The 26,690-nt window shown below is 41.3% G+C and overlaps 1 protein-coding gene across 1 annotated transcript in view; it reads right to left on the bottom strand.

Moving 5' to 3' along the window:
- Positions 1-432: 432 nt before the first annotated feature.
- The window catches only part of TAF3 (TATA-box binding protein associated factor 3), a 114,562-nt gene continuing 88,304 nt past the window's right edge, over positions 433-26,690 (bottom strand). The window contains 4 exon segments of the mRNA XM_039571165.1: positions 433-2,537; positions 3,300-3,406; positions 7,371-7,626; positions 22,475-22,557. Coding sequence (XP_039427099.1) covers positions 2,423-2,537; positions 3,300-3,406; positions 7,371-7,626; positions 22,475-22,557 — 561 coding nt within the window. The 3' untranslated portion in view covers positions 433-2,422.

Below are 26,690 nucleotides of genomic sequence, written 5' to 3'. Positions count from 1 at the left end.
GCCAGGGGCTGTAAAGAAGGTCCAAGCCCCATGGCTGCTCAGGGATAACTATTTCTGGAATGATAATTCATTTATGCCACAGATTCCTGATAAACACCAGCATAAGTGGAAGGGAGGCAGGCTCAGCACCAAGCCTGGCTTCAAACTGACGACCCGGAGGTGAAGGGCCCCTTCTCCCGTTACTAATCCCCTCAGCCACACAAGCCTCCTGAAAATGATGCTTTGGTTTTATTGCCACAAGGGTCATTTATAAAACCATAAAAGCCAGGGTAAGAAACCAACCCAGCAGCAGCAAGGCCAAGCATGCAGAGAAAGAGCTGAACAGCCATCGAAAGGGGCAAGTTCAGCCCTCCCATGGCATCCTGAGTAATTCAGTTGATTAAATGTGAGAAGTTCTGATTCATGGAGAGGAGGAGGAAATGCATAAACAACTTACCAAAAGCTAATTTCTTTATTATTGCAACCAGAAATGACCAAAGACGGCGTATTTCGTATGTCTGCACATTACACATGGAAAAAACCCAAGAATCAGCATTGCAACATCCAACAATTCAAAAGAAAATAAAGAATCAAACCCAAGAACTTTCTTGACTGGTAATTAACAGGGACGGAATATAAACGAGATGGCATTGAACAAAGCAGGTAACAGTGCACTTTTAATAAACCAATTTCATCCATATCTCCACTGATTTGCAATTTAACAGTTCTATCAGCAAAGCCTCATTTCCCTAACTAGACCGGTACTTTTTAAAACATGACTAATTCATTCTCATTAATATCAATTTGGATGTGTTTAAAAAATAACTCTTAATATCTGCACAACAGGCTAAAGGGCCGTATTTCTCCAACACCAGACATTCTCACTGCATTGGTTCAAAATACAAATATCCCCAAATTAACCAATGCAGTCTCAAATTGATTAGAAAGAAAAGGCATACATTTTTTTCAAGATTTATTCTTATTTAGCTCTGAGACCCATTGCACTACAACATCTAACACTGACTTTTATTTCAGTTTCTCTGCACTTTCCCCTCACATTTTCAACGGGGAATGCGACTGGGATTCACTTTACTGGTCTTTCCAAGGTGATACACAAAGCAGAGGAACACACCTGCATCTCCTCTACCTAAACACGATCCTTTTGGCAAAGTCACTAACCACTTGTTAAAAAAAAAAAAAAAGAAAAAAAAAAGAGAGAAAAAAGTCCATTCCAGCTACAGATTAACACGCTGTAGCTGCCACCAGAAGTGCAGAGCCCCCCTGGCCTAAGCTCCCAATGCAGAAGGCATTTAAGCACATGTACAACCAAGTGTGGGAACAGGCTCCTTGAAGGCAATAGGATTACTCACTTCTTAAGAAGTTACCACATGTTTAAGTATCTGAATTGAGGCCTAATTACGGTGCTGGCCACCTCCTCGTGCACGCACAGCTGGGGCAGAGCTCACCAATCCCTCATAGCCATGAGGACAGGCGTTTGTCACACGGGCTTTTAGTAGCTGCTAGGTTTGTATTCACGGGCAAATGACAACAAAAATCCTCAAGGCCTAAAAAATAATTAAAAAAAAATTTACTTTATAAATATCAGGTATTTACACGTGTGAAAATCTTTTAATGGGAAGTGTTTTTACACACCGATGAAATGTACAAGCAATGAAAAGGTACGTTGACAAACACTTAAAAAAAAAAAAAACAAACAAACCAAAAATCAAAGTATAAAATATATTACAGGTCCACCGAAAGAAATTCACACGGAAGAAAACAATTGACACAATAGAAACTTTTTTTTTAAAAAATAGAAGATATATCACAAAAGCTTGAACATGTTTATTTTATGTTAGTACTAAAAATCAAGGAAAAAAGCTTCATATATTCTCGTCACAAAAATATTTACCAGCCACTTTTTATTTCCACATTATGATTATCTGGCTCAGCAAGAGTCGAGGCTGAACTGTATCCAGACTACAGAAATCATTCCAGAAGGTTGTCTCAGTTTACAACTTACTGCAATTTACATTTTCTCCTCCTCTCAGCACCTTACTGCAAAGGTTCAAGAGGGATTAATAACAAACCGAGAAAGAATAGGACAGATATCTGTATTTACAACATTCATCCGTGCTGCTGCCGAGCCACAGGAGCGGGAGCGGTCCCAGGAACCACCGAAGTCTTCACAGCGCTCTGTGCAAATTCCCCTTGGCAAGGGAAAGAAACAGCATCAGAATGTACCCAAATCCAATGCCACGGGCTCGGACGGTCCGTGAAAGCCAACAGCCCCTGACTGAGAGCATCTCCTCGCCCCTGAGCCACTGCAGAGACACAGCCCCGGCAGCCGCAGGGGCACGCGGGCAGGCTGGATCCCTCCTGCAGCAGAGTCGGGGCAGGAGCTGCCGTGGTGACCGCACGACTTCAGTCCCCTGCCAAGTCTTCAATGTGCCCTGTGCTTCCTCTTCTTGTGTTTTTTATCCTTCCTTTTGTTGGCACACTTGGAGCAGAACCATTGCATCTCTTCTGGGGGTGCAGCCGTAAGCCCAACGCAAGGCCTGCGAGGGACAGGAAAATATCACATCATCTCAGTGGAGTAACATGGCTTCTGCTTCTTACCCCTAAAAATGCTACTTGTCAGTGGGAGACAGGATCTGGCCTTCAAATTAATATAGCAATTATCACTATCTTAATGAATATAACTATTGAAACTTAAAAAACAATCGAAACCTAAAAACTCTTGCTTTGAAACAAAAGAGAAATATCAAAAGGATACTCAAATAAAAAGTGTTATTTTAGTAGAAAATATGCGTGCACTTTCAGGTGTAATAGACTAGATTTAAAATAATTTCAAATGTTTCTTTAACACATCTGCAAAAACCCTTATGATTTTATGTAGCTTTTAAAAAAAATGCCTAAAAAGTGATTAATTCCCCCCAACCTTTTCATAAGAGCTGACATTTATATTACTGTTCATACAATGCTTCATAATTTGAACTGTCTATCTGTATACACTGTGTTCATAATCCTGTAGTTCTCACAAAATTACCAGAATCAGCAATATTTCCCAGCAGTTTCAAAAACAACCGTTATCACCAATGCCCATTAATTAAAAAGTAACTCTCCTTCACAGTTTAAAATCTGCTTTTTCAAATTTCAGAGCAAAGGAGATAAAAATATCTTCCAGATTATTAAATTGGACACAGCAAAGCTATTTAAATATTCCCAACGTCACAAACTATTAGAAAAAAAAGGCTTTTTACTAATATAGCCCCAATCTGCCAGGCACTGGCAGAGGAGGATGGATGAGAGGAACTCACCAGTGATACCAGTCATCGCAGTCGTCACAACCTATCATTGGACTGCCATCATCTGGCTTGTTACAGCCAGGACAGATCCAGATCTGGTTACCCCACTCGTCTCGGATCTGGTGCAAAGGAAAGCAAAGTTAGCTGGTTTTCAGGGCTAAGCAGGCAGGAAAATTGACATTAAAACAAACAACAACAAAAAAAGGTTCCTTCCTTATCTGGCTAAGCCATTCAGCAGCCCCTGTTGTTATGTGTGAATTCTCTGATCATGAGAGCTCAGTGTTACGTCTTAATTGATTTTCCTACACTGCTCATGACAACAAAATCATGTATTTTTCTGCACTGTCCTGTAAACCAGTAAAGCCAGTTACACCACCCGACCTCAGCACGGGCATTCACACACAGAACCAGGGCTTAAGGACACAATTCCTTCTCTGTCTATACTTTTAAAATTCGACCCTGTTAATGGCAAGCAGGAGCCACGGCAGCCTCCTGCATAAGATAACAGTTCTTATGTGCATGTAAAATATACAGTGCCGTGTGTATATATTGCTGCATTACTTATTAGCCAAAGTCTTCAACTCCAACGAGCTGATAAGATCAGGATATAAAAAAAGTTGTTACTGAGTAACTTTCCATTCCCCTTATGACATTTATGCCACAGTACAATTTACTAAAGGGTAAATGAAACAAGAAAGGCAGCTCACTTACAGTACTGGGCAGCTGCTCACCGGGTTCATCATATGCATTTTTTTAATGTTTATATCCTGCTTGACCCACTGTTTGTATTTTTAAATTTCCAGTGGCTCTTGAACAGCTCTTTGCTAAAAACATACACGTAAAATGTCACAGAATCCACCTAAAGGAGTGCAATTAACAATACAAAGTACAAAATGTCTGGGGCATTACCCTGACTCCATCACTCCTTTATGAAGATTTGCACATTATCACTGAATCTCAAAACCAGAAACTGTTTTGTTCCCTGCTTTTGTGCATTTACACATATCTCAGGCAATAACTTTTTGCTATCTGTACAGCTTATAAACATGATATTAAAAAGTAGCAGATGAAAAGCCCCAAACATTCTCAGTAAAAAAAAAAAGCCACTACACGGTGGTCTGTACATCTTAACAGCACTTCGTGAAAAATCAATAGGAATGTACCAGAGCTGCAACCAACACATCACTCTTCCCTGATTCCTCTTAAAGCCCTGAATGTTTCCGTGGTTTAAAACTAGAAAATACAAGGCCCAGAAATACTAACCAGGAACAATCCCCTTCCCAACAGAGATACAGAGTAGGCACCGTCATAAAATTAACTCGATTTCCAAGCTGATTGATTGCAATAATCATTCCTATCTACCATCTAATCTCACATCTGCAAAGTCATTTTAAGTTGCTGGAGAAGCATCTGCTGCCCAGGTGAAGTGTCTGGGATCAGAGTGAAGAGGTCCAGAGGCATTTTGGTGGGATGCTGGGGAGGGAGGGGATGCTGTGCCATGGTGCTGCAGAGAATGGGTGCTGGGGGATGTTGGGCTGAGGGCTACAAAACCTGCCTGAACACCTGGCTGCACCTCCATCATTCCCCAGCACGGGCACCCCATTTCTGGTGCTGCCTGGTTTGGGCACTGGCCCTGCCAGGTATAGGCAGCACTGCCTGGTGTTGCCCCATCGGAAAATAGACACCCTAACTTTTCCAAACTTAGTTTTTCAGGTTTTCTTTTTCTCCCCTGCAGAATGCCTGCCTCAGGCTCTCAGGGGCTGGAGAGGGGCAGGGTGGTCTATAATCACAGAAACCTCTGCCTGTTTGTTAAACAAGAACTTGGGCTGCTGAATAAATATATTAAAAATATTGCGTAACTTCTCATTCCTCAATGAGCCAAGGGTCGTGGAAGAAGGGATGGAGTGGGATTGCTGACTGCTGTGCTAGTACAAACCACTGAGAGCTAATGAGCAGAGCACATGCACTGAGATGCTATCCAACAGGGAGATGTGTATCCTCTTTTTTTTTAAACTATAAAATCACCCTCCTCTCCTCCCCTGCAGAAGGGAGTTGTGCACCTCTCCCTCACTGGCTCCACTCTTATCTCTAGCACAGCTTTCCCATGTGACCTGAGCAAAATCATGTCATCATTCTGTGTCCTGGATTTCCTTCATACAAGAGGCTAATAGTTATTAATTATTTTCTTCTTCTCCAACCTCTCTCTGAGCATTTTGATTTATAAATGTCTCACATCAGGTGTCTCTCTGCCTGTGCACATAGCTGGGTCCTAATGAAGTAAAGCCTTGGTTTCAACTATAATGTTGTAAACCACCACTTTTCACAAGGGCATGGAGAAATAGGACAAGGGGGCATAGTCTTAAGTTGAAGGTGAGTAGGTTTAGACTACATACTAGGAAAAAAATACAATAAGGGTGGTGAGACACTGTACAGGTTGTCAAGAGAGGACTTCCCATTCCTGGAAGTGTTCAGGGCCAGGCTGGGCAGAGCTTGGAACAACCTGGTTAAGTGGAAGGTATCCCTGCCCATGGCAGGGGATGGAACAAGATGGTCTTTAAGTTTCCTTCCAACCCAAACCATTCTGTGATTCTGTGGTTCTGTGAAAAGCAAAAATAACCTGAAGCCTCCGTATCCTCTGAATTCTCCATTAAGGCGCTAAGAGTGTTACCACTGGAAGTATGTAGGGAAAGTTCTAGGTTTTCCTTCTTAAAACTAACATAATCTCTAAATTATTTCTTTCCTTAATGACAGAAGAAAATGGGCTGTAGTACAGTATTTAGGAAATGTTTCTCTCTTAAATTTGAAACTTTAGGGCACTACTATAGCAATAGAAATAACAGTAATAATAATAATAATAATAATAATAATAATAATGGCAATAATAATAGTGACCAAATACCAAAATACCAAATACCAAAGGTGAGGCTGTGTGTCCTGCACCTTAAGGATATGCAGAGCCTGTGTGATGTTGTCCAGTGCTGTAACTAACTCGGGAGTGAAAAGTAGCAGCTGTTTAAATAGAGACCAGTAACATGATACAGCGGTTTAAGTCCAGCAGGGAAGCACCTTTCCATTAGAAATGCAGGGTAGATCTATATTAGAAATCAATACTAAAACAGAATCATTTAAAAAAAAAAAAAAGTCATGCACAAGTTGCAATTCAAGCATGGCAAACTCTGTAATAAAAGTAAATTTTAGGTGTTTTAAATGGTGAGATTTTTAAACTGCAGCTAAGCAAGGTGTCACCAATCAAGCTGGAATTTAGCCAGGACAGGGAGGATAACAACACTGCTACCCTTGTGCTGCTTTTCAAGGATCAGGAATGCTCAGGACTTCATTTCATACAGCATCTAAAGCAGAAATTCTCAGCAGCACAGCAAGCCTTGCCCTACCCAGACATATATCCACATTCTTTTAGGGAATGGAGTTCCTACACCATGTTACACAATAGACTTTTCCAAAAGAATGAAGAATGCTGCCAGACAGAGGCCAAGTTCAGAGCACGTGTCAAACACGCAAATGAAGCGTAGACTAATGAACAATCTACAGACTTCTGAGATGCACAAATGTCTACAATTTCTGTATGTCGAGGAAACCAGGAAAGAGATTAGTGGACTCTACACATTTCAAATGAGGGCTAAGTCAAGTTCTTGATGTTGTATGAGGGTTTTGTACTTTACCTGACTGACAGCAAAATCTATGGTGAGTTTGACATTTGAGGTTTCAATTCAGCACTTTTGAAAGCACCTATAAAAAAACCTCCACCTCCAAAAATAAGTGCTCTAGCTCAGTTAGCAGAAAACATCATGTGGGATATAATTGGACTTGTTAGAAGGAACTTAAATTTGGAACTGGCAACTGATGAAAAATTCAGTCCAAGTTGTAGCGTTTTAAATAAGTTATTAACCCCTCAAAACACGTGCGTGGAAACAAGGGTTGGACAAGCAGCAGCTTAAAAGAGAGCAACATCAGGAATTCAGGAACCATCAGTTTGAGATCATGAGTCACCCAGGAGCTCATCACTTTCAGCAAGGAATGCCCCTGGCACTGTGACAGAGCACAGCAGTGGCATGTGTTACCTACCACGTAAGTACTGACGGTCTCGGTCACCACGCTCCGAACAGGAGCTTTGGAGCCTCCAGCTGCTGACACAGCTGGGGAGGGTGGTGGGATCAGGACTGGTGAGATGGTGGCCTGTGGAAGAGGAGGAGCTGGAGCCGGAGGAGGGGTGACGTGAACGGGAGCTGGCACCGGTGACGGCACAGGCGGAGGTGTCTTGGGCCGCGCTGCGGGAGTGGAAGGTTTGGCCTCTGGAGCTGACACCACTTTGCTGATGACTCTGTAGGACCAACATTGAGAATCGTTAGAGCTGATGGGAGAGAAAGCAACCATCCATCACCGGTTAGAGAGAAAGAAAATACAGAGCAGCTAATTCACATCACCCTGGAGTCACTGAAGAGGCTGTTTCAACAAGGACTGTTGCTAGTGCTGCACCCATCCATTTACAGGATAAAGCACAGAGCCATTACAAAGTGAATGCCAGGACAGTCTGAGCCACTCTGTACCTCGCTGTCGTATAAATATTCTCTGGGGCTTTACTAAACCTTGTTTCGTTAAGTTTTATTGCATTAGCTCAATTTGTGGGAAATATTAGAAAGGAAAGTTAATCAGCTGTGAACAGGACTGATTTTAATCTTCAAACTGAGAGACGATATCATCCTGTTCAGATCCTACATTAGGGGGTTCTGCAAATATTTGCTAGTTTGGTATTTCTTTCCCCAAATGTTTATGAAATCAGCAGTGGATCTAGTCAGGACAAATAAATGACGCACACTATACACTCAGCAGTTAAAATATTGCTACTTACTCGAGTAGCTGAAGTAGACAGGATGTAGCTCTAGTAAATACACTGTATAGAACAATTGTGCCCAGGAAGGGGGATACATAGAGAACCCAACGTTTATTAATGACTGTTGATACACAATGTTATTGATGTGCATGCAATTTAACAGTCAAGCCAGAAAAAGCCCTTACTACAAGGCTCTAGGTTAGAAACGTAAAGAGAAGGAAAAGGATGTTTTAAAAAACAGAACAAAAAACCCCCCCAAAACAACCACAACCTCAAACAAAACACAGGATAGGTCTATTTGTTCTACCACATTTTGGTAAATAATTTAACTAATTTATTTACATTTGAATGGTAACTGTGGGAGTGCAATTGATTTGTGATGGGACCTTACGAAGAGGGTGATTTAAGGAAAGGTTAGACGTTCCAGGGAGAAGGATCGCTTAAGAAAGCAAAATATGGAGACATCAGTAGAGAAACCACGACAAAAATCAAATTGGATCAAACCCTGAAAACCAGGAATGTCCAGCTCCACTGTCAATGGGAATTTTACATTCAACTTCAGAGCTTATTGCAACTCTTATGATATTCCAAAGGCGGTATCACTACAATTTGAGACACTGTCTGAATTTCAAGTCAATAACCCAAGGATCATTTGAGAAAGGCTTGAAATTATACAGTACGTAATGTCTGGCTGAGATAATGGTGCTTTTACTCACAAGATATGCCACTTGCACTACAAAATCAGAACTATGGCAAGTTATAGTAAAAACAGACTTAGTAAAAGGAAACAAGAGCAATGAGTTTGGCAATCCTGCATCACATCTACAATGAGTGAACAGGAGAAGAAAAATCAAAGAGTGCAGTGGAATCTAAAAGGTGATAGATGATTTTTTCATCAGCAATGCTGAAGACATTCACACCATTTATGTCCCAGTGATTGCTTCAGGTACCTAATGTGGGAGCTAAGGCTTTTTAAGCGTCAGTAAGGTGCTAGACTGTGAGTCAAACTGCAGGAGTCTTAATTTACGTTGTCTGTGACTTGCAGAAGGAAGGAAGCCCTACTATCAGACCATCTTGGGAGCAACCTACGCATGAAAACCAGCCTCCTTCTCCTGTTAGTAGAGAACATCCAAAACCCCACAGTTATTTTCCACCAAGGAAGTTTTCTCTTTGGCTCACGTTGTGTTTCTGGTTCAGTGAAAGTCTCCTGGGGCTCCTGCCAGACTGACCACCCCAACTCAGATGCCTCGTCTGTGTCTTCCTCCTTCCACTGCTCCCACAAAGAGCCCTGGCTCCCAAAGCTGAATGCCCAAGAGTTTGGTTGGTGCCAGTACTTCCATGGTTTGTAAAATCACCCTCATGACTTGAGAGCCAACTCTCAATAAACAAACTCTTAGCAATAATAAAAGTGAGCATAGGGACAGACAGCAAAATATTGGCACAGCAGAAGTCATTTGGATGGTTTCAAACATCACTGCCCCTTCTTTCCCCACCTCTCTCTCCTACCTCCTGCAAGTAAACAAAGTCCTGCTATGAGTTCTTCAGGGAGTCAACCCTCCCCAAGTCTAGACTAGGAAATGTATTAGCTAATAGGGCTTTAAACACAACTTTGCACACAGGGTAAACAGTTTGAAAGAAGTATTAGCTAATACAATTTGAATAAGACTGACCATGCCCAGCTAACACACGAAATTAAATCACAGTTTCTTGGTCTAAAGCCAGGTTCTCCTCCTGCACAGGGTCTTCGAAGCCACTCTGATAGTAACTGCAGAAGCTGCAAGGAACACCACATGTGAAATCTTCCAAAACTACAAATATTCATTAGTGAGCAACACATGCTCATTGATTGGCTGGCATGCCTGAAGTGTGCAATTAGGACATGTTCAGTATATAGGGCAGCTTGTTTATCTTGATTTTAGAGCTCAGTTATCAGAACAGGAGATCGGCATTTTGGAGCACACTTGGTCCTACCACTCCCTTGGGCTAATGAAGTTCAGAGACTTTAGACTCCAGAGTGGAGAAATGAATGGTTTTGTGCTACACCATTAGAGGTGATGGAGTAATCTCAGCAAGAGTGGTTTAGCCTGTCCTGAAGAAGGGGCTGCACACATGGCAATATGGAGGTGGGGAGAAATCAAAGGGAAATAGCAGTCCCACGACTAATAATTACTGTTACTTCAGACTTGGAGAGAAACCTGATATCAAAACACTATGTAAATGATGGCAAGATTTATGAGCTCTGTTTCATAGACAGGAAAATTGAGGCACAGAGCACACTGCAAGTAGGCGGCTCTCACTGCAGCAGAGCCTCGATCCACCTGGTACCTGAGTCCTGCTGGGATTTAAACTCTTCCTCGGGACATCACCATACATATATTGTTACTTTCTTTCCCAAATGTGTTTTCATGTTTCCAAAATCATCACTTAGTCTGCAAGTACAATACTATATTAAAAAAACCATTCACCTCCTTCTCCACACCAATCCAAGAATTCTAAAACTGAGGCTGAATGAGTATTTTTTGCAGAAATCAAACACAAATGAATATCACCCACCACCAACACAATCAGAGTCCTGAGATGAGAACTGCATTTCTCTGGAGGCTGCTTGCCTCGCAGTGCATCACAAACAGATAAAAGGTCAATTAGAAGTTGTTTTTCAATCAAAACAGTTCCTCCAGAATAAAGGGGTGTGAGAAAACCTTTGGAATAGATGTGGTAATAAGAGCCTCCACAAATTGTCACTACAGGTTACCACTCCCTGTGAAAAAGTCCCAGAATTAATGTAAATACCATGCATTTGGTTGTGTCCAACCTAAATTCACTCTGGATTTCTTTCTACATGCCAGCAGGAGCCGTCCTGCTCACAGAACCTCAGTGTATGTATGACTGAAGGCATGTGTTGATTTGTCAGAGAGTGCCCAGTAGTAGCCAAGAAAACATATCTAAATATAATAAAAAGGGAAAAAACCTAAGGGATGTGAAATTTAAAGTGGAAGGACAGAAAGTCAGAAAAATCCTCAAATAGCGTGATTACAAACTAAAAATATTATTTTTCCATGTTGTTTTTTTATGACCCCTTTGCTAAAAGGGCAGAACATAAAGCTTCCTGACAAAGGCATTTTTAAGTTATTTTTCTTCCTCACAATCTGTTCCAGTGCAAACACAACTTCAACCCAATATGAGAACTTAGTAAGATCTTCCACTGCCATTCCTGCTCAAGTACATCAAGGCTGCATTGGGCCAAGACAACAGCGTGTCATATCCAAATCTCAGCTGAGAAGTCAGGCCTCATGGAATCATAGAATGGATTGGGCTGGAAAGGACCTTAAAGATCTTCCAGTTCCAACCCCTCTGCCAAGGGCAGGCACACCTTCCTCTAGACCAGGTTGTTCACAGCCCCATCCAACCTGGTCTTGAACACTTCCAGGATGGGAAGTCCATCACCTCTCTGGCCAACCTGTGCCAGTGTCTCATCACCCTTACAGCAAAGAATCAATGCTTATCTACTGGTGTAAAACTGTGCCCAACACTGCACCCAGGGGAAGGAAGAAAAGAACACTTCAGTGAAGTTTTTCTGTTTCTCAGGAGGGCAGAGTGAATGAAAACCCATTTTAATCATCACTCCAAGGCAATCACTCCATTCACAGTTAATAGTTGCAAACCCAAACAGGATGAAAACCGTCAGCTTGCAGGCAAAGTGCAAATTCTACCCAGATTTGAAGTGTCGCAACAGGTCAGTTGGTTTCAAATCAGCTCTAAGTGGCATGAGCTGTAACATGCTACATCTGGAGCAAAATGAAGCTCCAAGGTGTGAAATAGCTTCCTATCTTTGGAAGTAATTTATTTGATTTCATTCTGATCCTTACGGCTGAAAGCCCCATTGACTGCTTCACATAAACACAGGGGAAAGACGTGCACCAAAAGGAAATGGCTTTTCAAAAATAGGATATGGGCCACAGGGTGGAATGATTGCTATGGGCAATGAGCTCCAAAAAAATGCTGTACCAGTACTTCGAAAGGTCTAGTAAAAAAATCACAGTAATCTTTGTTTCTCAGAGGCAGAGCTCCCAAGGAGCTGTTTCTCTGCCCAGAGGAAAAAAGTAACATTTGAAAAGTCCTAATTCTTTTCTGAACCCATGACTCATTTTTAAGCAAGGAGAAGGAGTTAAATGGGTCTTTGTATGTAGGAAAATGACACCAACAACTGCATTGACATACCTGAAACTGGTGCAATTCACTTGGATTATCAATCATCACATTATCTATTAGCTTTGATATTCCCTTATTGATATAAATTCCTTGAAGCTAGAAAGTGATGTAACTATTTTGTTACTGAAAAATCTCACACCTGGAACTGGGATTGTTGCACCAGAAAAAACCTAGCACTCTAAGACCTATGGGTAAGAGTGTCAAAAACACCTAAGGAAATCAAGAAATTTCCATATGGTTTAGATTCTTCAAATATTAGAGGTGATTGTGAAAATTTTGTTCCAGCTCTGGAGGAGAATCAGTATGATTTAAGCTCTGTAATGTAGGCTAATTCCCATATTACTTTTAGAAAGAGAAATTTATTTGCTGTTTTATGCCTTGCTGAATATTTTGTTCTGTGCAAACAAGTCACATTGCAAACAGAAGCTCCACAAGCACAGGCTGTGACCAACTTGTGAGTTTGTAGAGTGCCAGAATGCACCAAACCTCCAGTGGAGCCCCAAGCAATTTTGCAAGTGAAAAGCCTTCAGCACTTAAATATCACCTGCCATGTGATATTCTTCTGTATCAAGAAAAATGAACTTTGAGCATGTATTCCAAAATAACATCCACTTTTGTGGGTGCCTGCCTGTTCCACGTAAAGTGTGTTGACCTTCACTGGTGCACACGGAGATCAACAGCCCATTCTCCACTTCAACAGAGCTGGGGAAGGGTCCCCACCATCACCCTGTTCCAAAATCTCACTGTCCTGGTGTCACAGCAACCTCTGCTAATTTCCAGCCTACATTCATAGTCAATTAAGTCCCATCTGCTTTTGTGCCAGCATTGCTCTTTAGCTTAAATTGCTTTCTCCCTCCAAAATATTTACTTGTCTGAGGTACTTCTAGCCAGCAATCATAACCTCTCTTCATAAGCCAGACTAAACACACCAAGTTGCTCTCCTCTTCCAACACTGACCCCTAACAGTGCTCCAAGCCCTCCTCTGCACCTGCTCTTCCCCATTCACACCATCCCAGAATGGGTCCAGCTGGGAGGGATCACAGGGGGTTGGTCATCTGGTCCAATCTCCCTGCTCAAGCAGGGCCATGCCAGAGCACATGGCACAGGATTGAGTCCAGCTGATTTTCGAGTATCTCCAGTGGAGACTCCACACTCCCTCTGGACAATCTGTTCCCATGCTCGGTTCGGTCACTGCACAGGACAGAAGTTCTTCCTCATGTTCAGGTGGAACTTCCTGTGCATCAGTTTCTGCCCACTGCTTCTTGTCCTATTGCTGGCATTGGTGATGGAAACAGATACCCAAGATCCATGTCAGGAAAACAGCAGGAAAACCCCATCTCCTGCAGGGACTGTCAAATGGACTATACTAACCCAGAGAATCACTTGCTTTATCAAAGATTGATAAAAAACGTACTCATATGGCACACTTCTGTTTTAATTCCTTCACTTCTGAGCCTTTAATTGGATCTTCATCCAAAATTTGCCTTATATTTATGTATAATGCTGTCACCAGGTTCCTTTCTTCCCTTCTTTAGCACCTCTATTTTTAACTACTGTTTATTAAAATGGATTTGAAAAACATTGCATTTTAAAATAACAATAAATGTGTTAAAAATTTCTTGTCACTGAGTCTGCAAATTTACCATCCAGTTCTTCTAGAACTCGGGAAAAAGTGTATTTCAGTGTATAAAGGTCCCAGTATTTTCCTTCCCAATTTATTATGGCAATTTCCACTACAGTCAACGTGCTGCTGTTACCCATCTTGTCCTAGTCCTCAGGAAAGGACTGAATGCACATGTAACCAGAAGGAATGTGTTCTTTCAGGTCTTGGCTCATACCTGTATTATTCTTCATCATCTCCCTGTCTTCATTTTCATGGTCTTTCTTCTCTTCTCTTTTCCTATTTGCTCAATAACCTTTAGAACATTTAATTCACTTGGATTTCACCTCCACAGTCTTCAGCCTTGGACACATTAACTCTCTTTTTTCCTAGAGATATGATGCTGAATCCTGATATTCTTTCAGAAGGAGCTATTAATACAATTCACTGTAGTCATTTTGCTACAAGTGCCCCGTTCCCACTGTCAGAAAACACCATTTTTGAATCCATTAGGTGTTCAGTCCAGCTGACATTTCCAGCTGACTCCTTTGGTTTATGGACATTTGCACTGTTGAAATTGAGTTACAGGTTTTCTACTGTTTATTTTCCCATTATTTTAAGTGAAACAGAGTTCTGTCCTTGGTCTTCACCCTCTGTATCTGTTACACCCAGAGATTTTCCCCAACAACCATAGACACCTTTCTGTTGATGACTCCTAAATTTCCCTCCCATTTTCTCACCATTCTGACTTCCACCTTTGCATGGTTCACTGCCAGTCTGACAAAACAAAACTGAGCTGCTAGCGTGGCATCTTGGTATCTTTCATCTTTTTTTTTTCTCTCTTATCATCAATAACAAACATCTTCAATGTTAAAACCACCTGGCACCAACTCCTTCTGCTGAGTTCTCAAGAGCAAAACCATAAGCTGGTAAAACATGTTTATGTCAATGAGCTCTTTGCAAACTTTCTCTTCTATGTTCCCTGCAAACTGCCTTTTATTGTCATTTGTTTTGGGAAATGTTATGGGATGCACAATCTATGTGTTATGCTTGCCCATAAACCAGTCCTATATCCACCCTTTTTGGAGGGAACTGGTATAGAACATGAATTTTACTAACTACCAGAAAGTTGTACCAGCACGGGTTTAGAAGATCTTTAAAGCTGTGATTTTCAGCTTGTTACCAAGCTTGTTTTTGAAAGAGACAAGTAAGACAGTCAGTCCTGGACTTGGAGACTCTGTACAGCTAAAGATCAATTGCTAACAAGACAACTTCATTCAATTCAGGTAGGACCATCTGCTCTTTTGAGGCTATTTCTTTATGGTCTTCTTGTCCACATCCAGCTCCCAGGAACCACCCCACAAATCCTCAGGTCTATGGAGTTTCCTCACTTTTGTTTAAAAACCTCAATAAAAGAGTGAATAGAAAGAAGCACCTCTGTCAAAGACAAGACCAAATCAGTGCCCTTCTCTTGCAGTCATCCTCTATGGAAAGTCTATTTTTGAAACAAAGGCCCATCTGCCTTTCTAATCTTTCACACATATTTGATCAGTTTCTGTTGTGCTTCATAAGGGCAGCTGCTCATGGCCATTTACACAAGCAATTCCCTCATGTGTCTAAACCTGCCTGAAGTTGTTTTTTTTTTTTTAAATTGTGGTATACAGTATACATTTTTTTTTTAAACTCTTGAGCAATAAGCAGCAAAATCAAAGTATCTCACAGTAAGTTGTTTTGTTTTCTAATGACTCAAGCCTTTTTATGGATTCACTTTTGGAGTCATCACCCAATGTGGCCAGCAGCAAAATGAAAATAACTTGCCACCAACTACTACCTACCATAAACAGGATGAATAATTAGTTGGGATGGCTGCAGTAATTAAAAAAAAAAAAGGAAGAAAAAAGCTAAGGACTACATCTGAAGTTGTAAATTTAATTCACGTTCAAGGAAGAAAAAGCTGTCCTAAATCACCTCTAGAAATATAAACAAAAATTATAATTTACTTGGTTTGGTAAAAGGGATATGGTATTTTTCACTTTTTTTTCATGTAAAAGCTGCAATCCTGCAACAAGGGAGAGGGTGGGGAACCTCCACCAAAGTCAAAAAGCCTTTTGGATGGATACAGGACCACACATGGGGATTTTACTGCAGGATTTGGGCCAATATGTTACACTACAAAAGAACAATTGGGAAAGGAATATGAATCATAGCTGAGACAGTATCTTCATTAAAATACATTCAGAATTTAAAAAGGCACTAAAAATCAGTCCTCCAGCTCTTATAATTTAAAGGACCACAGAACAGAGAAATGTGGGTATGTCAGTAAATACACTCGCAAAGATTGATGAAAGCTGTAAAGATCACTGGAATTCCTTCAGCACACCTTGGAGAGGAGCAAGATCATTTTTCATTACTCTGTCTCCTCACTTAGGTGGTCTATTGATCATATCAAAAATGATTTCACCATTACAAGCTCTTTTACAGCAGAAGTTGGATCGGCACCCAGAGCAGCAGTTGTGTCAATGCACAGTTAACACAGCCTTTCCCTGCTAAAATAATTGGGATGCCCATTAGCACAGCAATAAACACAGACTTTTACTGCCTGCACTCTATCGTTTAATTTTCCCAAACAGTGGTTCACCCTTCTCCATTTTTCTCCCTGAAGTATCACTTTTTTCCCCTCCTCTTTAATTCCTCAATGAGTTCTCCTCTGGAGCTTTCCCCTGAATAAGGAAGGTCTCTCAGGGTAACCAACACCGCCCACAGCTGTCCCCCACAACAGCCCCATGCTGCTGCCGCTCCGTCTGCCCAAGGCTTTGGTCACGGTGCCTTAACTGCTCCAAACACTGCCCTTATTCATCGAAACGTGCAGGAGGAGGGGCTTCCAGCAGGATTCCTTTACCTGTTTCCCCACCACAAAACAGTGCAATAAATGGAATGGGTCATGAGCTACTTGGCTGGTAATGCAAACCTAAGGCTTGACAAGTCAATAAAAAGCCAATCCTTCCCTCCCCAGCCACACTTAGAGAGCCAAGGCTGGAAGCAAACAATTTGTATATGCCTGTACAGGGAGCTCAACTGATGCCTTTTCCTGGTCTTAAAATCAAGAGTCAAACACGGTTAGAAGGGGAAAAGGGATTTTACCTTGGTATTTATTTTAAGGATCCTTAGGTGCACACGTCCAGGCCATATGCATCGAGATGCACCCCACTGAGTGCGTGTCCCCCCAACATTGGGTGTAACATTATAGGTGTTACTAATTAGCAGATCTATCAAAGATTCCCCAATGAGAGGCTCAAGTGAGCCCCCCTCCCCAAGGAGCCTTCCCCTGGATGGTTCTATCTTGGTTTACAGAATGTGTTCTGGAGAGGACCTTGGGGTCTGGGGCACACTGATCCCTAGCTACCAAGCTTCTAAGATGTTTAGCCTCTTAGCTTGACAAACAAGTCCAAGAATGTAGGCAAAAACTATTAGGAATACAGAAATTGTAAAAAGGTATAACAGGGGTATAAAAGGAAAGGCAAAAATCTTCATGGCATCATAACGAACCCCATTATTCAGCTTTTGTGGGCAAACACTATGAAGACAGTAATGTAAATTATCGAAGTCTGAGTAGTGCTCCACTAAACAGCACCCAAAGTTCAAAAGTCTGTTCACACCCTCTGATTTATCTGTATGAGAACAACCCTATTAAAAATTGAAGCTCCTGAACATACACCAAAGATGATTCTGTAACAATCAGATGCATTCTTGGAAACTGCATAGGGCAGGATTCTAGTTTAACTAGCAGCAAACTCTTGGATATCCAGCTGTTCTTCCACAACTCAAATAGAGCTTGAACAGTTTTAAAAGAACACATATTCATGTTACAGCAGCAACTCTGATCCCCAGTGAGTTTTGGGGAGCACCAACACAGTCCTTGCCTAATTTCTTGTCTTGAGCCAGGTCAATAAGAAGCATATGGATATATTTGTTAAAACCTTCTTCTCTCCTCCCTTGGTGCCATGACCTTTTAAAGTCTGATTGTGCATGTGTGTGTGAAGTTTTCGCAAGAAAGTTCAATCTCTGGAGAGTTTTCAACTCAACTCTTCTGTAAATTAAGCTTGTTGCAGGTAGAAGACCCATCATTAAGACATCTCTTTTTTTGGTGAACACACACTTGATGCACTCTGCATGCTATAGGTGAGATTATATAGTTCTGCAGGATTTCAAAAAGTATGGGTGAAGAACTGCTTTACTGAAATTTTGTGTTGCACTTAAAATAACAAATTCTTGAGCAAATACCACTGAAAAAGGGCAGGGTTAGATTGGATATTGGGAATCAATTCTTCCCTGTTAGTGTGGTAGAAGTTCTTAGATGGATAAACAAGAAACTTGGTGTAATAAACCAGGTTCTCCTGTCCTCTTACTCCCAAAAATATTCTTTTGGGTCACTGATATTACACAGGGAGGTCACATCTATGATCATAGGATGATTTCTCTACCTTGACCCTTGGTTTTGAGATACCCTACACAGGATGTCAGCTGGTTGTGCTGGTGGCTTTCGTCAAGGGGATATCATGCAGCTGAATGAGCCTCCACAGGAAAATAACTTGCCCTTGGACTGATAATATCCTACCAAGTAATAAAGAATTGTAGTGGGGCCAATTAAGTATCTGGGTAACAAAACTTTTTTATCTCTTAATCCTTTTAGGATTTTATCTTACAATCCACAGGTTATTTACTATACATTTTTATAGGCACACATGCATACATATCTGAGCATGTGCATGATTTGTTTTTGGAAAGTCACATATCTGCTCACTTAAAAATTACAGAAGACAAGGGGCAATTTCATTAGAGCAGCAGGTCAGGTTTACCATAAACATTGTTAAAATGCCTGCCTTTCCCCTTCTCCTGTCTGCTTTCCAGGTTCCCTGCTGACGGCAGAGTTATGATACGAGTCTGGAGCAAAAGTCTGAAATTTTAAAGGTAAATTTGGAGACCTGATTTCACAAAAAACATATATCCTGCTTCCAGGGCATAGAAACACTGAAACAGCACCCAGTGAGTAGTACTGTGCTTTGTGTTCCAGCATTAGTGTCAGCAGCCATGTGTTTTTTCTTAAAAGTTGTATTTAAATGTAGAATAAGTTTATCAGAAGTATCAAACATTACAGCATGTAATTTTGCTGAAGTTTATGTCAGCTGTAGTAGCAGCTGGAATGTCAACACCTTATCAATAGATACGATTTTAAAAAACTTATGTGTTTGAAAAATGATAGTGCTTAGGAAAAATAACAAGACAAAAAGAAGCCATGATGTAATTGAATAAAAGTATTAAACTCTACTCATCATTTGCAGTTCATTTAAAATTTAAAAGTCTACACTAGCTGTGTTTTTTGTTTTACTTGTTTTGTTTTGAAAAAAGATAGTATCTCTAGTTCCTTCCTATACTAACTCAGTTAGCAATCTACCTTGATAATACTGGAATGGAAAAAAAAGAAGTGAAAACCCCTTCCAACATATCATTCAAATCATATCTAAAAAGGTGGTCATAAATATTTTAGAACCCAAGCAAACCAATAAGAGCAAGGCCCATTAAGGATAAGATCTTTTACAACAAATTAAATAAAACAATTTATTGAAGCCTGGACTTGAGATAAACTAGATTTACTAGCTGACCTTTTATTCATTTAAAGAACAAAATTAGCTCTAATTGCATTAGAATGGAATCCAGTAAATTTCTTCTAATGTGGCATCCATGCAAGTATTGCTGTAATTGTTTACAACTAAGATGGAAATGGTTTGATAATAATCTTCTTTCTTCTTGTTTTACTGTGCAGTTAAAACACTTGCAAAAAAACTCCTAAGTAGTACCATCTTTCCAATATTGGTTTGTCCATCCTTCAGCAATAGTACATTTTCATGTCTATTAACCCAATGTTATTGACAGCCATTTCTTTTGAACTCATGTGTGTTGTAAGAACGTTTGCACTCCAGACAAGCCTGAATGCAGGTATTACTTTGAATCTGGGAGGAATGTGTACTTTTTTTCACAAACCCAAGAGAGAAGACTTTCCTGCTGCTGACATCACTGCTCTGTATACTGGTTCAAGCAGAGGAGTCAAGAAGTGAAATTATAAAATCATACAATGATTTGGGTTAGAAGGGACCTTAAAGATCATCCAGTTCTAACCCCCTGCCATGTGCAGGAGCACCTTTTGCTAGACCAGGTTGCTCCAAGCCCCGTCCAACCTGGCCTTGGACACTTCCACGGATGGGGCAGCCACAGCTTCTCTGGGCAACCTGTGCCAGGGCCTCAGCACCCTCACAGGGAAGAATTTCTTCCTCATATCCAATCTAACTGTGCCCTCTGTCAGTTTGAAGCCATTTCCCCCTGTCCTGTCACTCCATGCCCTTGTAGAAAGCCCCTCTCCAGCTCTCCTGGAGCCCCTTAGGCACTGGAAGGGGCTCTAAGGTCTCTCCAGAGCCTTGACTTCTCCAGGCTGAAGAGCCCCAACTGCTCACTGCACTGCAAAGGCATTTTCCTCACCACCGCTCTGCTACTCAGCCAATTTATGCCGGGGTTGTGCTGATTTTATGGTGTGATGAGAATCTCTATTCCATGCACCATCAATCTGACACTTTTGCTTCAGACACCTGAAAGCCCCGTGGCCTCATGAAGATCTGTACGTGCTTCCATTCAAGATGTTTTATACCAAGTTCCCCCAAACAAATGAACTTCCAACTGAACAGGTACTTGAGTACCTCCAAAAGCCTCCAAACAGCTCTTCCACTAACAGAGAAATTGAAATAACCAATTTCTCCATCTAGTTTCCACTCATCAAATTCTCTGAATCCCTAAAAATTTTCCTTGCACCTTTCCACGGAGATTCATGGTATCCTCAAACAATTCCATGCCAGTAAACTCTATAGACAGGCTAATTCAAACACATTTCTATATGATAATTGCCAGATATTCAGAACCTCATTACCAACACAGATGAAACGTAAGTTTAACTTCCCCTTACCATAACACATCAAAAAGCTTTTCTTTCTGCCTGTTATGAGGTCCTCAGACGGGGGCCAAGGTGCCGCTAAAGATGCAAAAATGAATCTGGAATAGAAGTGAGTTTCCCAAAAGGCCATGAAACAAGATGTCAGTATCTCAGACCCACTAATGGTGGGCAGGGATGACAATGATGCCCCCACATGATTTGTAGCAAACAGATGGAGTCGGAAGTCCCCTCTCAAAATGTGTATGGGTATGAGAAAGACTGGAGTGAGATAAGCTTGGAAGCAAAGTCAGCTCTTTGGTGCTAAAATATGGCTTCAGAACTTTAATTGACAAGTTCTGCCTTGAAAATCTGAGTTAATTTACCTCATATAAACACTCTAGAGTCCTTGAAAAAGCAGAATTCAAAAGTATCCACGGCTCCTCAAGGAGGAAAATGGACGTGTGGGCTTTCCAGGGACAGCATGTCCAGCCATGCACATTCAAATCATGCTCAGCAGGACAGGCAAGTATTCCGAGAAAGCTGGAACTTTGTACAGCAATATGAGGCACAGAAATTTTAGATCACACTCAAATACTGTGAAAGGCAGAAGGCAAAAATGGTTAATAATTGGGGTGGGGGTGTTCCTTAGACACCAAGGAAAGACTGAAGTCCCCTTAACAGCTTCAAATCACTAAAAGCCATAGTTACCTACTGGGGAGGAGTAGGACAGCAGAGAAAAAGACAATAACCATCAAAATCCCATTTAACTTCTAAAGCAGAAAAATTAGTGATTAGGGGTTTTAATTCATAATGGCTTTATGAAAGAAACAACTGCATTAGCAATATTTAATGTGAGGAATGGACATGAGAGATCTGTGTGGTACTCATGTTTACCATCAGACATGAAAGTGTGCTTTGTGCCATGAAATCAACACGAAAAACCTGATTAAAAGAAACCCTTCACATACAGCACACGACCAGCCTAAGTGATGCATGGTTTCCCCAGCCTCTCCAGCCTTCTGTTTATGCTGGATGATCTCAGGATAGGGATCATCCTACTTATGCTCATCCAGTACAAAGTAACAATTATTTGTACAACAGCACCCAATAATTAGGGAGCTAATGAACCAGCACTTGAAACGCGTTAGGTACACTCATGAATAATCATCAACAGTTATAATAAAACAGATGTGTATAAAGGAATTCCAACTGTTATGTTTTAAAGCATAAAACAACTGTTAGCTGGGGAGTGTTGTGAAACTTAGCTGTAGGTTATACTCAGGAGAGAACCATCCATTACAGAAACCTCACTAAATGTCACTGGAGGCATCATAGCAGTGTAGATGGAGTCTTGTAATCCATGCCCTAGAAAGATATGGAATGGGACACACAGTAGGATGGATGGAAGGTGATGGGTCCCACTTGGAGAACACACTTGGCTGTATAATTTGCTAACTTTGAAGTGCTTTCCACTGAAAAGAAGAGCTCCCACAAGTGCCAGAGGATGGACTGTGGTGAGCATACACCTCACAGATGGATTTATTCGTACTTACATCTTGTCTTGGCCTGCACCCACTCTTAAAGTCAGCCGAGGAATAACCGGTGATGGAGCCGGAACAACTGGTTCCACCTTTATCTGTACAGGGGAACACAATCATCAATCAAAGACTGCAAGCAGACTCCCAAAATATATTAATTACATGAAAGCACTGATGCAGTTAACCAGAGTATATCAACTTAATGAGACAAAACTATGACAGACTAATCACTGCTCTCTCACTCTTCATCCCATGGCGTGGACAGTCTCAGTCTGCTGGAGGCCCAGCCATGACAATTCACAAATACAAACTCTAAGCCAAAAAAACCAACTTGAAATTTTGCTGCATTTGTACCTGCTCATACAATTTGTGAGCATATCTTCCTGATTAAGTATTGTTCTAGAGACACAAAACTTCCCAGCTTGCTTCTAAACAATGACATGAAATGCTTTGACCTTAGTACTCAAACTTGTCAGGCACCCATTGGTGTTTGCACTTTTTTCTGAGATTCAAATTAAATTATTTCCCAGGTTCATCGCATAAATGTACCATGACTCTCTTGAATCAAAAGGAGAGACAAAGGAAGCAAATAAACTCCAAGCTGAATTCACCGACACCAAATACTTTATTAATAAAGTGCTTATCCACACAAGCATAACAGCCACTGCATTTTACCGCAATTAGGCTGAGGTTTTTAATGACTATTTTTCAAGTGGCCTGGGATTCCAATCTTGGTATCTGGTGGAGTTTAGACCACTTGAATGCGTCCTTGAACTTATGGAACTAGTATGTGCCAAAATTACCAACTCCCATTGAGCTACTGGTTTGCAAAACCTGTACAGAATGACCACAGATGCTACAGCTGACACTGTAATGCTTCTCCAGGCATACATTACTCAACTTACATCCATATATGACAAGTGTATATACATTATATATAGTGAGAGATATATATATGAAGAGAGATGGAGACTGATCTCATTTTGTGCATGTGTGTCATCACACTTAATAAAATAACCACTTGGCTGAATCTGCTCCAGGAACTTAAGAGACAAAACTAATATGCAGACACTAAATGGAAACCTGACCAAATCTCCAGTTTCATAAAGCTTTCACAGAAAAAGGAAGGGCAGACAATCAATGCAAAGCACAGAAAGCAGTGGGGGAGAGAGCAGGCCAGAGTGGGAGGGCTCAGGTGGGGCTTATATTGAGAAAGGTAATAGCAAAATCTCTTGCCACACATTTTGGCCAAAGAATTGGACCTGCTCTCCAGTTGATGTCTAGGCCAGAGCGAGGAGGAGTGCAGCATGAGAGGTGTTCCTGTTCTGACACAGTGAACTGTGCTTTGCAATACAGCTTTCCATGGATATGGATTAGCTGATTTCACAGGCCTCTCTCTGCTCTTTTGTTTATGCAGCACCATTTTTTTTGTTACATCATTGCCCCAGAATGATGTAAAAGCTTCCTCTGAAGCTTTTAATGCCTGCAACAATTTCACTGTTACCTTCCATAGGTGAGTCTCTCCTCTGTTTTCCCATCATCTTAACCTGTAACATCACCCATGAGACATGGAACTGAACCCTGGGTACTAGAGGCTCAGGAACATGGCTTTGCACAGGCTATCCTGCCTCTTTTCCTCCAGGTTTCTCCTTCTTCTGTAGTGCCTGGTTTGAATACAAAGCACCTTAGGACAGGCACTGCTGCTGTAGCTTTCAGCACACAGCACAGAGAGATGCCCATGTCGTTTATAAAGGTCCTTGGTACTATTCTAAACAACGGCGGTGTGGGCTCATGTGGCAGAAGCACATAAACCACTTCTTTATGCTCAAATACCAGTCTGCTGGGAGAGGAAAACAGGGCCACACCACAATCCCAAATCTTATCCTTTGATACAAGAGGAGAGGAAGCATCTTTCTACAATGTGGGTTTGTGTGTAGGGTTTACATGATTAGAGCAGTGAGAAAACTTAGGAGCATTCACAGCTATATCCTGTGGAGCTTGGTCTTCCTCTACACTGATATCAGGATTTTGATACAGGAGCAAAAGTAGCTTACTTTGGGGGAGCTCTGGCAAGCTCTGCTCTGATGCAAGGATGGCTCCATTTCTCATGAAGCAGTTCCTCAACTACTTTAGTTTCCAGCTCAGCGTATTAAGGCTAGCTGAAACTGGGTCAGCACTGTTCCCTGAGCTGCTCAGTCACTCCTATAGCACGCCCGGTAATCTCTGGCGTACAGGACGGGTGTAACTGCTCCAAGTGTTTGTTTTCCATTTGGTGGAGCTTGCAAGGCAGTGCCCCAGATCTCCTTTTCTGGCTCTGAGGGCAGCACCCAACACCACTGCAGGGCATGGGGCAGGCAAGCCCTGAGACAAAGCTTCTCCTCCTTGATGCCACCACCAAACACTCCCATCACGAAGCCCTCAGCTTCTGTTTTCTGCCATTTGTGCAGTGTTCTATTTGCTGCTCTGTATCTTTCAGCAGCCTGGGGCAAAATTCCAGGAAAAACTTGATAAAAAGCCTCAATCACGCAACAGGACGGGATGTGCACTTAGCTAATAACTACAAGGCTCAAAAATGGGAACATTACAGCTGAGTCACTCTTTTGTTTAACTATAGCAATATTAGGAATCTGGTATTTTCTCCTGGCCATCAGCAGCTGAAACTGCAGCGAGCCCACGAACTCATCTCCCGGGCTGTGCTTACACCTCCGAGGCGGACGCGCCGTGGCAGATTAAACGTCCAAGCTGTAACTCGATCATTTGCTCTTGCAGCACAACTGCTGGCTAAATAAGTCATTGTGTGATCTAAAAGCTAAATTAAGGAAACATGTACTTTTAGGGGTTAAAACGAAAGAGCAGCATTCGGGAGTAATACTGGGAATTGGGGCCAGCAGAAGAGCATTTACAGTGGATTACTAAGCTTCCCAAATCACCAAAGAGGTAAAGTCCAGCAATATAAGACTCCTTTGTAGCTAACTAAAAATACATTGTCAGTGGATTTGTCCAGTTTTATGTATAAGCAATACTTCTTTCACCTGAACTAATACTAGTAGTCATATAAGCCCCTTATTGCCATGTGCTGCATTTTTTTTGCTAATCTTCAAGGATTTAGCTTCTTTGCCACATACCTCAGGGCACCAACTGATAAAGCTCTAACTCTCCATTTTTCCAGGACACCAGCAGTGCGGCCTTGCAAAAAATGAAAATCGCTCAAGAGATTTAAAGGGGAAATTTATTTTTAAAATCCTGACTTGCAGCAAAGAGGCGGATTTAAAAAAAAGCTTATCTCTCAAGAATCAGTTTAAATTTTAATTCTATCTGGGGACTCTTTCATGCATTCTAGCTTTAAAGTTTATCTTTTGACAGGGACTTTTTGCCAAGGTAATGGGCAGCTTTGTCAATTTAATTTGTCCAAGTTTTTATTAGTGTTGAACTCCTTTTCCTAATATATATATATATATGGTCAGTCTATACTGAAGCTTTACCAGTTTGTATTTGTTTATGTGTCTGTTATATCACTCTAAAGCAAACTCGATACAGACAACTGCACAAGAAATGCAAAACTGAATGTATGGAAAACAAGCAATTCATTGCCTCTGTTTTACATACACCCATACTTAAAAAGAAATCTCTGCAGAAATTCTCAATGAAATACTGCCAAAATAGCTCAGGCACAGGGGGCAGAAAGATAAAATGGGGAATCTGTGGAAGTGCTGCTGCAGTCTAAAACAAGACATGAAACTATCACGGACAACTGGGCCATCACCCTGTCGATCACCAACTCATCCACAGCAGACAAACATTAGTTCTCCACAGCACCCAGATTCTGCATGGAAAAACCATTTGTAAGCTTAAAAAAATATATCAAGTTTTGAAATCAGCACTTTGTTGCAAGTCCAGCAGATAATGTAAGAGTGGCAAGAAAAGGAGAGTGAGGAATGTCCCAAACCTGAGCTTGTACAAATCGAGTATTACACTCAAAGCAGGATGTAAAGACCATCTTGGTAAAACTGGAACTCCCACAGTGCTTCCTAAAGCTAAGAACAGAGATTTAGGAACTCTTGTATCCAAGGTTATCACATAGGAAGACTATCTCTTTCTTTTCTTCTTTCTTTTCAATAATAACAATTTAATGCGTATTATAAGGTGAAGTGACAAAAAAATTAGAGCAAATTCTGTATTAGGGGAGCTGCTTCTAATGGGATTTCAAATCTGATAACATGCAAATATGCTG

Source organism: Corvus cornix, chromosome 1A, assembly GCF_000738735.6.
Source record: "Corvus cornix cornix isolate S_Up_H32 chromosome 1A, ASM73873v5, whole genome shotgun sequence".
In the NCBI taxonomy this organism is placed as follows: Eukaryota; Metazoa; Chordata; class Aves; order Passeriformes; family Corvidae; genus Corvus; species Corvus cornix.
This window is presented reverse-complemented; position numbering and strand designations above follow the sequence as displayed.